The sequence below is a fragment of the Lucilia sericata genome, unplaced genomic scaffold (assembly GCF_015586225.1).
Source record: "Lucilia sericata isolate MDLA Ls3-8-SP2 unplaced genomic scaffold, ASM1558622v1 Contig000055F_arrow, whole genome shotgun sequence".
Lineage (NCBI taxonomy): Eukaryota > Metazoa > Arthropoda > Insecta > Diptera > Calliphoridae > Lucilia > Lucilia sericata.
This window is the reverse complement of record NW_023994091.1, coordinates 595,460-610,512: the sequence shown is the minus strand read 5'-3', so window position 1 is coordinate 610,512 and position 15,053 is coordinate 595,460. Positions and strand designations below refer to the sequence as shown.

General features: G+C 31.6%; 4 protein-coding genes across 4 annotated transcripts; 3 read left to right on the top strand and 1 right to left on the bottom strand.

Moving 5' to 3' along the window:
- Positions 1 to 2,245: 2,245 nt before the first annotated feature.
- LOC119616071 (glutamate--cysteine ligase-like) lies at positions 2,246 to 6,768 on the top strand. The gene is made up of 4 exons (XM_037972218.1): positions 2,246 to 2,261; positions 4,557 to 6,223; positions 6,404 to 6,585; positions 6,646 to 6,768. Exons 2-4 carry the CDS (start codon positions 4,559 to 4,561, stop codon positions 6,743 to 6,745), a joined length of 1,947 nt encoding a protein of 648 aa, XP_037828146.1. The 5' UTR covers positions 2,246 to 2,261; positions 4,557 to 4,558; the 3' UTR covers positions 6,746 to 6,768.
- Positions 6,769 to 7,247: 479 nt separating this feature from the next.
- LOC119616059 (mediator of RNA polymerase II transcription subunit 10) lies at positions 7,248 to 8,017 on the bottom strand. The gene is made up of 2 exons (XM_037972206.1): positions 7,718 to 8,017; positions 7,248 to 7,656 (listed from the first exon to the last, which is right to left on the bottom strand). Exons 1-2 carry the CDS (start codon positions 7,837 to 7,839, stop codon positions 7,377 to 7,379), a joined length of 402 nt encoding a protein of 133 aa, XP_037828134.1. The 5' UTR covers positions 7,840 to 8,017; the 3' UTR covers positions 7,248 to 7,376.
- A 901-nt stretch (positions 8,018 to 8,918) lies between these two features.
- Positions 8,919 to 10,822, top strand: LOC119616062 (epimerase family protein SDR39U1). The gene is made up of 4 exons (XM_037972209.1): positions 8,919 to 9,061; positions 9,115 to 9,563; positions 10,004 to 10,237; positions 10,298 to 10,822. Exons 1-4 carry the CDS (start codon positions 9,040 to 9,042, stop codon positions 10,493 to 10,495), a joined length of 903 nt encoding a protein of 300 aa, XP_037828137.1. The 5' UTR covers positions 8,919 to 9,039; the 3' UTR covers positions 10,496 to 10,822.
- Positions 10,823 to 11,631: 809 nt separating this feature from the next.
- LOC119616070 (transmembrane emp24 domain-containing protein 7) lies at positions 11,632 to 13,038 on the top strand. Its single transcript, XM_037972217.1, has 2 exons — positions 11,632 to 11,835; positions 11,982 to 13,038. The coding sequence occupies exon 2, from the start codon at positions 12,109 to 12,111 to the stop codon at positions 12,754 to 12,756; it is 648 nt and encodes a 215-aa protein (XP_037828145.1). The 5' UTR covers positions 11,632 to 11,835; positions 11,982 to 12,108; the 3' UTR covers positions 12,757 to 13,038.
- The last annotated feature ends 2,015 nt before the right edge of the window (positions 13,039 to 15,053 follow it).

The window sequence follows — 15,053 nt, the reverse complement described above, 5'->3', positions numbered from 1 at the left end:
TTAAAAGAAGTAAATATATACATAATCTGACAATAATTCTATGAAAAAAATCATGAATGACTTTGGGGTCCATAAATAAAATTTTTGCCGTTTAAAGGTTAAATATTAGTGTTGATCCATTTGTTTAGAGGAAAACTAAGGTGTCGATATTGTCTAATAATAAGAAAGAGCAAATGGTTCTAAGTTATCCTTTCTCAAAATATTGGTTTCGTGGTCAAAATATACTGCCATTTTTTAGAAGAATTTATAAAAAATCGTTGTTTTCTATATAATAACAGATCTGAGGAGGCTCTGAATATCGGTCTTTTCACAAGAAAGGCAAAAATTTCTACGCATATCAGACACAGAATATGTTGGAAACTTTGAATGATAGAATGTCTTGGTCAAGCGGAACATTAGAGCAAATACCAGTAGGAATCCGTTGCTACACGGATGACTCTAAATTAGGGGACAAAGTTGGCCTGGGGTTCTTTATAAAAGACCCAGAAACAGAAATATACCGTTTATCTAATCATAACACAAGCTTCCAGGCAGAAGTCCGAATATGTAAATTGGATGTGTAAATTGGATTAGAATAAATATGGCGCCTACAGGGCTTAATATATTTACCGACAGCTAGAAGGCAATTAGGACGATATCAGGTGATGAAATTAAATCTTAGACCGTATTGGATTGTAAGAAAGATTTCACTGAATATGTACTCTCCCAGAGGTAAGGTTTATATCATATGGGTACCAGGCCACTTCTAATGTAATAGTTTTATGCAAAATCATTCGACGCAACATACACTGAATTAAAAATATAGGTGAGGGAATCCCATAAGGCCTCTTGGAATAATGAAATGGGAATGGGTAGAACCACAAGGATCCTATGGGGTGTCCCTGATGAGGGCAAGACTTCAGACTTCCTCAAAATGAGCAAGTCTAAAGTTATTATACCGATAGTAGCATAGGTGTATTACTTCGGATTTGATGTAGTATACATCCTCCTATCAACCTAACGTAGCCATATTATAACAACCGTAACTTTTTTATTGGGACCACACTATTAAATATGCATTTTAAGTGATAAAATATGTACATTAGTGCTATTGGCCGAATTTTGTAAACAAGTCAATTGAAATTTTCTAAGGTCTATGTGTATAACTTCATGATATGATGTTTACTGTTATTTGCAAAGATTATCTATCCGATTTAAAATACGAACAAAATTTCACATTCCCAATTTTCATTAACCAACCCACTGTTAAACTAAACAATATGCACTTTTTCTGGTAGAAACGAAAACTAATTCTACGCGTTCCAAATACTTTGCTACAAATTTGTTATCGACTTTTATAAGAATTGTTTGTTTAAATAATGAAAGTAATAGTTTGTGAAACGTCGTTCGGTAATAACTGTAAACGGTGAGAAAAAAAGTTTTCAACATTTAAGAAATAAAGTATTTTAACGACATTTTCTAAAGGGGATCTTATATAGGGACAAACGTGAAATATGGCCCTATGTTCTTCTTACTGTATTATTGAGTACATAAAACTAAGTTGGGAAAAATTTGATTATAAATGTCACTTGTTTGAGTATTCAAATTTATGATGAATTTCAATATATTTGTCTATCAATATATAAATTTCTATTGTACCTAACAATTCTTAATTAACTCAAAAGAATCATTAAATAATAAAAAAATTTAATAAACATTAATTATAGGCTTTCAAAATCCCCTAACGCAAAAATGTTTACAAAATGTTTATAATAAATAGAAGGAAAGGTGGGTGAACCACCAAATAAATAGCAATTGATCTTGTCTTGATCCCGTAGTAAATATTTGTTTGTATTGCAGAAACATGTGCAAGATAACGTTGGTTCTTAAGAATTTGAATAAAATTATTCAGAATTTTCTAAAATAAACAAATAAACCGAAAGTAGTAAATTTCATAATATTTCGTAATATATTAAAAAATCCAACATAAAGTGCCCAAATGAATCCTTTTTTTAAAAGGATACAGTTCGTTAAAGCAGTGCTAAAGCGCCGAAATACAAGCATGTGTGTAGTTATCTCTGCTTGAACTTTAAACGAAAAATTTGTTTGTCGCAAATTTTTGTAATTTTCAAAAAAAAAAAATAATAAATCTTATCGCCAATAACAGGAAAATAATAACAACAACATTTATAATTTTCTAGACAAATGTGATTGTCTATTAAAACTGTGAAAATTTGACAACACAGTTAGAAGAATCTTATTTAGGTTGAGCCTGTCCTGAAGTGCGTATACAAATTTTGCGCAGACATTTTATTAAAATTGAAATTGTGAATTTTGAAATAATATCAAAGACGTGAGAGTGAAAATTTGAAAGTGAAAGTGATCCTTGCTAAGTTATAACTTTACTTTATTAATTGTATTAAAAAATCATAAGTTTTACATTATACTTAAATACTTCAACATGTGTAAATAGAGTTTTGAAAATTTTTTCTGAGTCTTTTAAGCCATGTCCGTCCGTCTGTCCGGCTGTTTGACCTTTGTGCGAAAGCTACAGCTTGCAATTATCAAAATAATTTGATAAAATTTTGCTTCGGACGAAGCTTATTGGGAATGGTTAAAATTGTTCCATTATTTCACCAAGCCTTCATACAACCATTCCCCCCGAATAGGACTTTTGAGCTCATAATTATGTTAAATAAAAATTCAGACATTTTCTTATAAAATTTGTTTATGAAAATTTTCGTCACTATACTAATATTATTAAGCCAGTTATAAGGTAAAGTCATTTTCTGAAGGGGACCTTATATAGGGGGTAGATCCTTAGTGAATTTGTTAGTGAAATTATTGATCTCATACAAAATTTTTAGGGCAGTTATGAGCTATTAAGTAATTTTCTGAAGGGGTCCCTATATGGGGGTAGGGTTAATTATAATCCGGTGTCCGCCATAGGTGCCAAATTTCATCACGATACCAAGCAAACCTTAGCAATAGAAAATAGGTTACGTTAGGTTGATGGAATCCGAAGAAATACACCTAGGCGACTATCGAGCCTGCTGTGAGCTCCTTTACATGAAAAAACTCAGTTTTCTGGATGAAATTCCTAAAAATATTCTAATCAGTGTTAGGGATGTTATTTCGGAATAACATTACATCCAATATACTTGGATCTAACTTCGACGAATGCCTGACAGTGACAAAGAAAGTGCTTCAGTGTTTCACTGTCCTCTATACATGCTCTACATTCGTCTGAAACCGCAAGTAGAATTTTGAATAGATATGCTCGTAATCCTGTGTGCCCAATCAGAATACGTACCATCATACTAACCTCAGACTTGCTCATTTTGAGGAGATTTCTCGTTTTGCTCTCGTCAGAGTCATCCCATAGGATCTTTGTGGTTCTACCCTCCGTTTCATTATTCCAAGAGGCCTTATGGGATTCTCTCACCCATAATTTTAATTCAGCTTTTGTTGCGTCGAAAGGTTTTGCGTTCGTCAGGTTAACTACCTTGAACTCCCTTCCTTTTATAGCTATTGCATTCGCCCTATCGTTGCCGACTACTCCCGAGTGGCCTGGTACCCATATGATGTAAACCTTACCTCTGGGAGAACAATTAGTTTTCTTACAATCCAATACGGTCTAAAATTTAATTATATCACCTGATATCGCCCTAAATGCCTTCTGGCTATCGGCAAATATATTTAGCCCTGTGGGCGCCATATTTATTTTAATCCAATTAACATATTCCGTTATTGCTCGGACTTCTGCTTGGAAGCTTGTGTTATGATTAGGTAAACGGTGGTATATTTCTGGGTCTTTAATATAGAACCCCAGGCCCACTTAATCCCCCAATTTAGAGCCATCAGTGTAACTGCGGATGACCAAGATATTCTATATAGAAAGTAACTATACAAAATTTCAACTCTCTAGCTCCTCCCGTGAGGATTCTATAGTGCTTTCAACAGACAGGCGGACGGACATGGCTAGCTCGTCTTAGAATTTAATAAAAATATACATACATCTATACTTTTGTGGATCTACGTCCAATATTTTGATGTTTTACAACTGGAATGACAAAATCAATACCGCGTTTAAAAGTTTTGAACAAAATTTATCGATGAAAATATATTTTCCAGAACGATTCAATATAAAAAATTAATTACAATTCATTGACGGTTCCACGGAACCAATTGCTAATATCAAAATTTCTAAGAAATATAATAAACCTGTCATCAAAGTCATCACGACACGATGCATTTATTCAATTGTCCCGGTTCTAGAACCTCACTATCGTAGCGTTCCATAATTGATCAAAGACACCATATATAGATATATGATCCCTTTCAGAAAATGACTAACTCTTCCTAAACAAGTTTTATAAAACCCACAGTACGCATGTTTACAAAATTTCATAGCGATAGGTTCATTATTTATTGATCAAGATTTATGGAATTAATTTAAAGATATCTAAATCTATTATGCATTTGAAAAGTCGGATTATGTCTTCAAATACTTCCAGTTTATTTTATATTCTTTGTAATTGTAATAACTATTATTTAAAAAAAAATATCATTTTTAGCAATGGGCATTTTACCGGAAGGAGCACCACTTTCCTGGCAAGAGACAAAAGCCTTATCCAAGCATGTACAAAAACATGGAGTACAACAATTTATAAATCTATATCGTAAAGCTAAAGATCGTCATGGTGATCCCTTTAAATGGGGCGATGAAATGGAATATATCATTGTTAAATTTAACCATGATAGAAAAGAAGCCAAAGTTTCTCTGAAAGCAGAGAAACTTTTGAAAATTTTAATTGAAAGAGAAGAAAACAATCAATGCACTGGTTTATGGCGTCCAGAATATGCAGCTTATCAGTTAGAAAGTTCTCCCCTTATCCCATTCCAGGGATCATTCGAACATTTTAAGAAAGTTGAGCCAGATATGCGCCGGAGACGAGCGGAGATTCAAGAGCTATTGGATGAAGATGAATGTGTTATGACTCTGGTGACTACTTTACGTTTTGGTTGTAAAGATTTTACTTATCCAACATTTGAAACTAGACCTGATGATCCCAATAGTTATGCTAAATCTCTTTATATACCTGACGAGGCCATATTTGGCGGACATCGACGTTATCATACTTTATCGCGCAACATGCAAGCGAGACGTGAAGAAAAGATGGAAATCAAATTGAAAGTGTTCCAAGATGAGAATACAAAGTTACCCATTGAAGGCACTCCTATTAAGGAACCAGATGTCGTAATGCTGGATACAACTTTTGGCAGTAACTTACAAGTTACGCTGCAGGGAGCTGATATGACAGAGACGCGTTATTTGTACGATCAATTAGCGCCTTTGTGCCCCATGATACAGGCCATAACTGCTGCTGCTCCTATACATCGGGGTTTTTTAACAGATTTAGATAATAGTTATTATTATATAGGCGATGGTTCAGATGATCGTACACCAGAAGAAAGAGGTCTTAGACCTCTTAAAAATGACAAGTGTGTTTTAAAGAAAAAACGTTGGGATTCCATAGATTCTTATCTCACTTCCGAAGCAGAGAAATACAATGACATTGAACTTTACTACGATCAGGAAATATACGATCACTTGTATAATGAGGGTGTAGATCATGTCATGGCCCAACATATCGCCCACATTTTCATGCGTGATCCTTTACTTATGTTTAGCGGTCAAGTAGATCAAAACGATGAAGAAGAAACTGGACATTTTGATAATATTAACACTTCCACCTGGCAGACTTTGCGCTTTAAACCTGCCATACCCAATACAGATCTCGGTTGTAGAGTAGAATTTCGTCCTTGTGATATTCAAATCACTGATTTCGAAAATGCTGCTGTTTCCTGCTTTGTCATACTTTTAACAAGGGTCATACTGCATTACCGCTTGAATTTCCTCATGCCCATTAGTAAAATCGATGAAAATATGGTGACGGCTCAAAAGCGTGATGCCTGCCGTAAAGAGAAATTTTGGTTCCGTAAAGATATAACCAAATCTAAGAAAAAGATGAATGGTGTTGGAAATGATGGAACAAATGGATTAAGTAATGGTTATATCAATGGCAAAAGCAATGACTTCCCTCAAGATGTTTTAAAAGAATATGGTCTTCACAAGAAATCTGATTGTATTGAACAAAATATCGTTACAAATGGTTACACCAACGATTGCCAGGCTAATGAATTAGAATTCATGACAATCGATGAAATATTCAATGGAAAGGTAAATTTTGTGTTAAATTTCATTGAAATTAGACAAATATTACTCATTAATGTAAAATCCTTAGCTGGTCATTACATAAAAATATGCGCAGATATATTGACTCATTAATACTTTTAGACAATTTCTTATCAATTTTCAATATCATCAATATTTTATTGTTTCTATTTAAATATATTTTAGTCCCAAATATGCCCCGGTTTGATACCGCTTACCCGCGATTATCTTAAAACTCTAGATTTGGATAACGAAACACATTATCTTTTAGAAAAATACATTCGTTTTATAGAGAAAAGAGCATCTGGCGAAATTCTAACAAATGCTATGTGGTTAAGGGAACAAGTCCACAATCATCCTGAATACAAGTAAGTTCTTTGAATCTTATTATGGCAAACATGAATATTAATTTCATTCCATTTTTATAGAAATGATTCAGTCGTTAGTGAAAGAATAAATTACGATATTCTAAAAACGATTAAATATATACAAGATCGAGAAATTATGGAAGCAAAATTATTAAAATAAGAAGTTTATAATTGTGTATTGTAATTTCTATTTAGAGCTTTAATAAAAAACTAGGTTTAAGTTTAATAAGAAATGTTTCAAAAAATTTAACATATTTTGGGAAATAATCTATTAGATTATTAGAGTTCTATATTCGGTTGTGCACAATATTATATACACTTGACCATAGATGAAAAAAAAGTCTTAAAGTTCATGCCTTACAAATATCCGCTTCCCTGCTATAATGGTGTAGGGCATGATTCAACTATTATTGTTATAATGTAGGGTATAAATATACACCTTCTAACATTTCTTCCCGATTAAAAATGTTTATGTGCATAACTTACCAGATATTTGAAAGTAAATTATCAAATTATAATTTTTTGTGATATGTATAATGATCTTGAAGAAAATAGAATATCCTTAGTCATCATTGGAGACTTATTGAATGCCCGAAATTAACTTTATGAAGTAATATTCTCATTACCACACACTTGTCCACAAAACATTAACAAAACTGATATTACATATGTATGTAATTACTCTTGATTTATTGAAATAAAGTGATACTTAATTCTAAAAATAAATTTTGTATTCAGTTCTTTAGCACATCAATTGTTTTGTTTTTGTTTGAGGACATTTGAACATGATTTCAATTTAAAGAATCCGGACGATAGGCCCGATACATATTCATTTCATTGGGAAATGTTTTAAACAATTCCAACAGCATATTGGCTTTAAATTTGCGATAGGCATCAATTTTACCCTTGACTTCCTCATTCTTAGCCAAAGCCTTTTCCACACAATCCTTGGTATACAATTGTGGATTTTTGTCCTGGTCAATGTAATCGAAAACTTCAAAAGGTACATAAATGTCTTGAACTTGGTTCTTTAATTTATTGATTTCCTGCAGGCCAGTAACGAGGCCCTGTCTGAAATGACATTAAAATAATAAATTTAAATTTTATTAACAATTTAAAAATAAAAACTTACATTTTTTGATTTAAAACATTTTGTCCCTGTGGCTGGAAGTCACTCACGATAATGCGTATCTGCCTCACATTTTCTATAAACATTTCCAATTGGGTTTCAAGATTTTCCAAAGGTGCCGACATTTTTCAAAAATTAAATAAGTGTAAATAATATTTTTTTTACGAATATTTTTGCACAAATAAAATTCTTTTTGCGAATTGTAAGAAAAATCACAATAAAGCAAAAATATTGATGACACTTGCTGGAGACCTGCGCCGACAAACATTAACGACGGCGGTTGCTGCTAACACTTAACATTTTGACGGCGACCTAAAATTGATAAGCTGATTAGCTGTATTTTCAAAATGATCAATGATATTGAATGAATAAAAGGTGGGTTTTAAAATTCCTGAATTAAATTGTTTTAGCAAAATTTAAACTTAATATTTGTAACACTTTCTGATTTGAGATATGGTTACTTTTTCAATAAACTGCTGACGTTTAAATAAAAATTCGAAATCTTATTTTTAAATGTTTTCCCAATTCAAAATTATAATTTTAATTATAACACCGTTCGACAAAAAAAGATAAAAAATTGTTAAACACGAACCGGTTGATATACTTCTGATACTATAAATTTAAAGGAGAAAATTGTTTGATCAGTAGAAATATTTTAAAATATTTTTTGAAAAATGTCCTTTTTAAAACTTTAAAGTCTTTTAAAATGGACACAGGATCATGAAATGAAAAACTAAAAACGCAATTTTTCTCCATTAAATTTATAGTTTCAAACATATATTATCCGGTTCATGTCTAATTTTGAGTGTCGAACGGTGTAATTAAGAAACATTTAAAAAATGTTTCAGACAAAATATTGAACTTTAAAAATAAAACATAAAATTTAATGAAAATCTATAAACAGAAACTTTTTGGAATTTTTTTCCTTCCTCAACTGGTACTTTGTGAGTTTTCTATAATATTGAACATAAAAACATATAAAATTAAGCACGTAGCATCCTTATAGAATAAATCTGCTTAAAATTACATTATTATACCTTTTTGTTCTGAATTTTCTGCAATATAGAGACTTGATTCTAGTCACTAAAATCATAACACTCAAAAACAATAAAACTATTATTTATTGTCATGACTGTTATTTATGCTAGACAACACTGAACATACTCTATGACAAAAAATAAATATTTATAAAAAAATTGGCGAACACTGAACGTAATACATATACTTGTTTTTATTTGTATTTCTTCATTCTCCTGCAATTCTTTACATTTTATTGCAGTTTTACGTAAACGACTACTAGGAGTAGTAGAAATTTTGCACAAACTATGGCTAAACATGCATTAATTGGTAAGATATTTTAATAAAATGTATAGTATGTAAACTAAGTAATTATATTTAAGGTGGTGGCAGCGGTTTTATAGGCTCCCGGCTGTCTAAACACTTAGCTGGTCAGGGTTATGAGGTCACTGTGGTCTCACGTATGCCCGGTAAAAGTCGTATTACATGGCACCAATTGGAAAAGGATGGTTTGCCGGATGGCGTTACATCGGTAGTAAATTTGGCTGGACAAAATGTTCTCGATCCTTCACGCAGATGGACTGCCGGATTCAAACAAAATGTCTGGAATTCTCGCATTAACTCTAGTGCAACCTTGGTCAAGGCCATAGAAAAATCACAGGCAGTTAAATCGTTTGTAAACATTTCAGGTGTTTCGCTTTACCGGCCTAACGACAACAAAGTTTATACGGAAGATGATAAGGGAGAAGAATTTGATTTTATGTCTAAATTGTGTATAGAATGGGAAAAGGCAGCTACTCTGCCGGACGCTTTAACTTCTAAAACGAGAGGGGTAAATTTAAAAACAAATAATTTTTACACAGGGCCTGAAATATTGATTAGGCTATAGTAATTATAAATTGGGTTGTAGTTCGAAAAATAGATGTAGCATGGAATATATTTTAGTCCATATTATGGACTTAATACTAACCCGTAGTCTGGACAATATATTAGTCCATAACTTATATTACGGATTATTCCATAATTTAGTCTATAAAACAATCTATAGTCTAGACTGCAGAATAGTCTGGAATATAAAATCCATAGTCTAGACTATACATCAGTTAAAATTCTGGATCATGGCAAAATTATATTTTTGCCATGGTGTGGATTAAAAAATGCTTTAGTTTATAATATGGAACATTCTATATTATGGACCATAATTTAGTCTGTAATTTGAAATATTATATATTATTTATTCTATTTACATATGTATCCCAACAACTATAACAGGTTAAACTAAGAACTGGAGTCGTGGTAGGCCGTGAAGGCGGTATGATACAAAACATCTGGATGCCATTTTTATTAGGTTTGGGTGGACCAATGGGCTCGGGTAAACAAATTTTACCCTGGATACATCTAGAAGATCTCTGTCGTTTAATACAATACTGTCTAGAATCGGATAAGTGTAATGGACCACTGAACGCTGTGGCACCCGAAATTGTTACTAACGGACAATTTTCTAAGGTTAGTTTACTTTCTTTTACAATACGAAAAGATTTATAATGTCTTACTGCTGTATTATAGGCGTTTGCTTCTGCTCTAAGACGCCCTTGTCTATTCCCTGTACCTGCCATCGTAGTTGAACTGCTATTTGGCAAGGACCGTTCAGCTTTACTGTTAACTGGAGCTAAAATTCAACCAAAAAGAACTTTAGAAACTGGTTTCGAGTTCAAATACCCCACTGCCAAGTCTGCCTGTGAGGAGGTGGTAAAGAAAACTTAAGTTGGATAGTAATAATGTGTTAGATTTCTTTGTTAATTATTCTTTATGCTTAAAGTAGAGTATTTTAGTTGTATTTTTTAATTTATTTTAAAGAAATATTGGCAGTAAAATATTTCCATTACGAAAAATTTTTATATTTTAAATCTACCAATACCTGGGAATATGTATTAATGGTTCATGATAATTAAATTTTTAACTACGTTAGAATCTACTTTATCCATATTTGTTGTCATAATCCGTTGCAAAATAAGTCATGTCATGACATAATCTAATGAGTAAAACGTTTGCAGTAAATACAAATAATTTGCCTTTGCTGACATCAATATATAATGTCTGCGATTAAGCACTACGTACACTTTATCTTTTATATGACATTCGGGAAATCTATGAGGTATGTTTGATTATAATCAAAAGGGATATACGACCTTCATTTAGAAATTCTTTATTTTCTTTTATTTTTGTATAAAAATCTTGAATTAATTAAAAGTACTAATATACTAAACCAATGTCCAGAATATAGACTATAGTCTAGATTATAGAATAATCTGTAGTCCAGCATATATTCTAATTCTTGACCCAGCATATAGAACAATATATTGTCCAGACTATATAATGTTATCAAATCTATCTGTAGACTAGTTCGGACTGTAGACAAATATATAGTCCAGACGATAAATCAATCTAATATCATCATAAATACCGATTTTTAGTGCTGCAGTAGTATTATCTATAGTACACACTGTAGATTAACTGTGGACTATAGATAATCTAACTTGAGAATAATCAGTGGTCCATAATCTATGGATCAGATTATGGACTATACTTATATCGAGACCCTATATTAAAAACGTGCTAAATTAATCTTGGGCTAAAGTGACTTTTTTGAAGAGGTGTCTTCGCGCTGTTATAAAGTCTCAAATATTGCTAAAAACCGAGATTTTTAACCTTCATGCCACGGTATCCAAATCCCGATATGATAGGAAATTTTGAGGACATGTTTGGATTCAGCGCTACTTAATCCTTTAGATAAGTATACTTTGGTCTCTGCGCTATAATTTTGTTGGGTAGTGTTATCGAAACAATACTGTTTTCCTACATTTTAACATCCCTGTTTTAAAAGAGTCATCAAAGAGAAACTTATCTGACACGTCAGTGTTGTTTTTGGGAGAGTGGCGCAAAGAGCAAAGAATGATGACAAACTGTCAAACGTGCAAAAAGAAGAATTCGAAAGAACGATAAAAACGAAAGAAAATCTACCAAGGAATTAAATTTTTTTTATATAAAATTAATACAAATTAAAATAATAAAATAGAAAATAAGTAATTAAAATCAACACGAAGGTAAAGTACAAACTAAAAATAAATTATAAAATAGCAATATACTGCAACAAAATGTGTAGGAGAGCTTAGTGTTTTAGTGAAAAAAATCCCAAATTGTACGAAAATTGTTTTTAATGCCGTGCTTCTTGTTATTTTTGTACTTCTAGAACTCATCTTGCGTGGCATACAAATAAGCCATTGTTGTAATACTGCTGTTTGCTTTAGCTGGATTAAAATTTTAAGAAAACAAAATATATTTAGCAAAAGAAAAAAACAAATCAACAAATTCAGAAAATGAAAGGCTTTTGTAATTTGCTGGGGGCCAACATATTGTTGTGTCTCATCTGGGCGTGCACAGTGCAGTCGGTGGAGTTCACATTTGATTTAGCCGATGGAGCTGAAGATTGTTTCTTCGAGGAAATTAAACGCAATACCACCGCCTATTTAGAATTTCAGGTTTCCGCTGGTGGTCAATTAGATGTCGATGTTATGCTCAAGGATCCCCAGGGACGCATAATCTACGAACAGCAAAAGGCCACCTTCGACAGTCACCAGTTTGTAGCCGAAACGACAGGTGTTTACACCGCCTGCTTTAGCAATAAATTCTCCACATTTTCCCACAAATTCGTTTATGTTGACTTCCAAGTGGGAGAAGAACCCGCCTTGCCCGGTGTCGATGATCATGCCACGGTGCTGACACAAATGGAAACCTCTTCTCAGTCCATACACAAATCCTTAAACGATATCTTGGATGCACAAACACATCACCGCCTCCGTGAGGCTCAAGGCCGCAAAAGGGCCGAGGAATTAAACGAACGTGTCATGTGGTGGTCATGTGCTGAAACTGCCGCCATTTTAGTCATTGGCATTGGCCAGATATTAGTGCTACGTAATTTCTTCTCAGATCGTAAGCCCAGCCAGGCACGATATAACCGTTTGTAGAAGCAGTAGTTGCCGTATGGAAAAAATGTTCTATAATAAAAATTTTTATTTTAAATTTTTTGTTCATTTGTTAAAAAAAGAATACCTCTTAACAAATTGTTTGTATTTTAGAAAATACATCCACTTAATGTATTTTAAAAAAATTTCTCCTCTTTCATGTTTCTCATTGAATCCTGCTAAACCTCAATAATTCCTCAAATCATTTAATAATTCCAAAAAATTTGATTTTTTTTCGTTTAGTTAAAAAAATAATCTTAATAAACTTGAAAAACAAATCTTCGATTTAATTTTGGGTTTTTAATTTTAAGTTAATTTTTCTCTGTATTTTTAGTTTAAAAGAAATTTAAATAAAATAAGAAATTCTTATGTATATTTTCCAAAGAAATTTTTCCTTTGATTTGTTTTATTTACATATTAATTAAAGTTTTGTTAAACGAATTCCAAAATGAAGTATTTTGGCTAAAATAATATTATGAAACTGTTATATCCTGAAATCTCACCTAATACCCATTTATTAGAAAATTTTTTTATCGAGAGTACGGACAGGCTACATTGTAAAATAGGTTCAAAATTCCAACGTAAATTCTAAAATGCACAGTGGTTTGTCAACTTTTATGTGGAATAACTTGATATCTCGAAAACTTTTAGAGATATCATAGAGGAGATATTCACCTCTATTCTGCATTTCAATTTGCATCGAAATTTTCTCCAATTGACAACTTTGGTATTCTGCATTTCGATTCGAAGCTTCGTCTCTTAAATAACAACTTACAAAAACTTAGTTACGACCGTAATGCAGAATATCGTTAACCACTGAAATAAATTGGAATTGCTTCTTCTTTTTCTTACGATTCCGTTTTTTGTTGGAATACCAATTTTCGATCGTGCCATAACTGAATGCGGAAACGTAATCGAAATGCAGCTTAATTTATGATCCGAATTCAACAAATTTTTAAAGAAAGATCTAAAAAAGATATTTATATATACAGAATTTTTTAATTTTTAGTTAAAAAGATATTTAGATTGAACAAAGATCTTTCTCGCATTTTATCAGATCTTGTTTTGGTTTTTAAGATGTGATAGTAATTTTTAATAAAACTATATTTCTGATAAAATACTGAACGAAATAAGAAAAATATTGCTAAAAGTTATCTTGTGTCTGTTAAAATGTATAAGCTTCGACAATTTTGCCAAATTGTCCTATACTTTTAATCAAGGCACATTTGATAATTTGAGGTTATTTTAAGAGATTGTTTTGTTCATAAAAATTTATTCCTAAGATGTCAATCTATAAATAAAAAAATCCCTGTCAAAATCTATCTAAAAACGATATTCATTTCAAATAATCTTTTAAAAATTAAAAAATTATCGGTATACATACCTACGTCTAGCGTTAAAAAAATTATCCAATCTTCAAAATTGATTCACCACTTGTACAGATTTTAATTTAAATTTCGAACCAATCTGTACCGCAATTCAGTAACTTTTTAACTACAAAATTTTGTCGTTGAATTGCGGTACTGATCTGGACAATATTAATTTTATTTAAAAGTACTTTATAATTTTTGAATTGAAAATTTAAAATTTGAAATCTAATAATATTTCTATGTTAAAAGTAAGAATTCTAACGCAATGATGTGAAAAATTGGATATTTTAGTGATAAGAGATTTATTGAAATGACACATATTTTGTAAAATAACACCATAAGAAAAATACATTTTGTGGGATTGGTTATCAAATGAGGTCATATTATACATGGTTGGAAAGCTATTTCAAATAAGATATATATTGTACGGATCAGATTTAAAGCTCTTCAGATTTTCAGATATAAAGCACTTTAAATCTGAAACTAAAAGTTTCTTGCCAAAAAGACCTATATATGTATATATATCACAAAAGCTGAGCAAGTGGTGAAATAATTTCAAAGATCGGAGAGTTACATGCATACTTATACATATATCTGCAACGTAAGACAATTTTTTATAGAACGTTTAGAATATTTTCTAAAGAAAATTTTTCAATTTTAAAAATTGTAATATTCCATGTTAGAAAATGTTGTAATGATTATATTTTTAATGATTTTTAATGGCAAACAATTAATGTATATAAATAAAAATCACCAAAAACAATCACAATTATGGAACCCCTATAGCTACAACACTGTTCCCATACAATACCCTAAAATGCAACCCTGTAAATGTTTTTCTCAACGAAAATCAAAACAAAACAAACAACAAAGACTCTGAAAAAATAAAACGGAATCAGCTGATTTTGCAATTGCAAAGCACCAATCAGA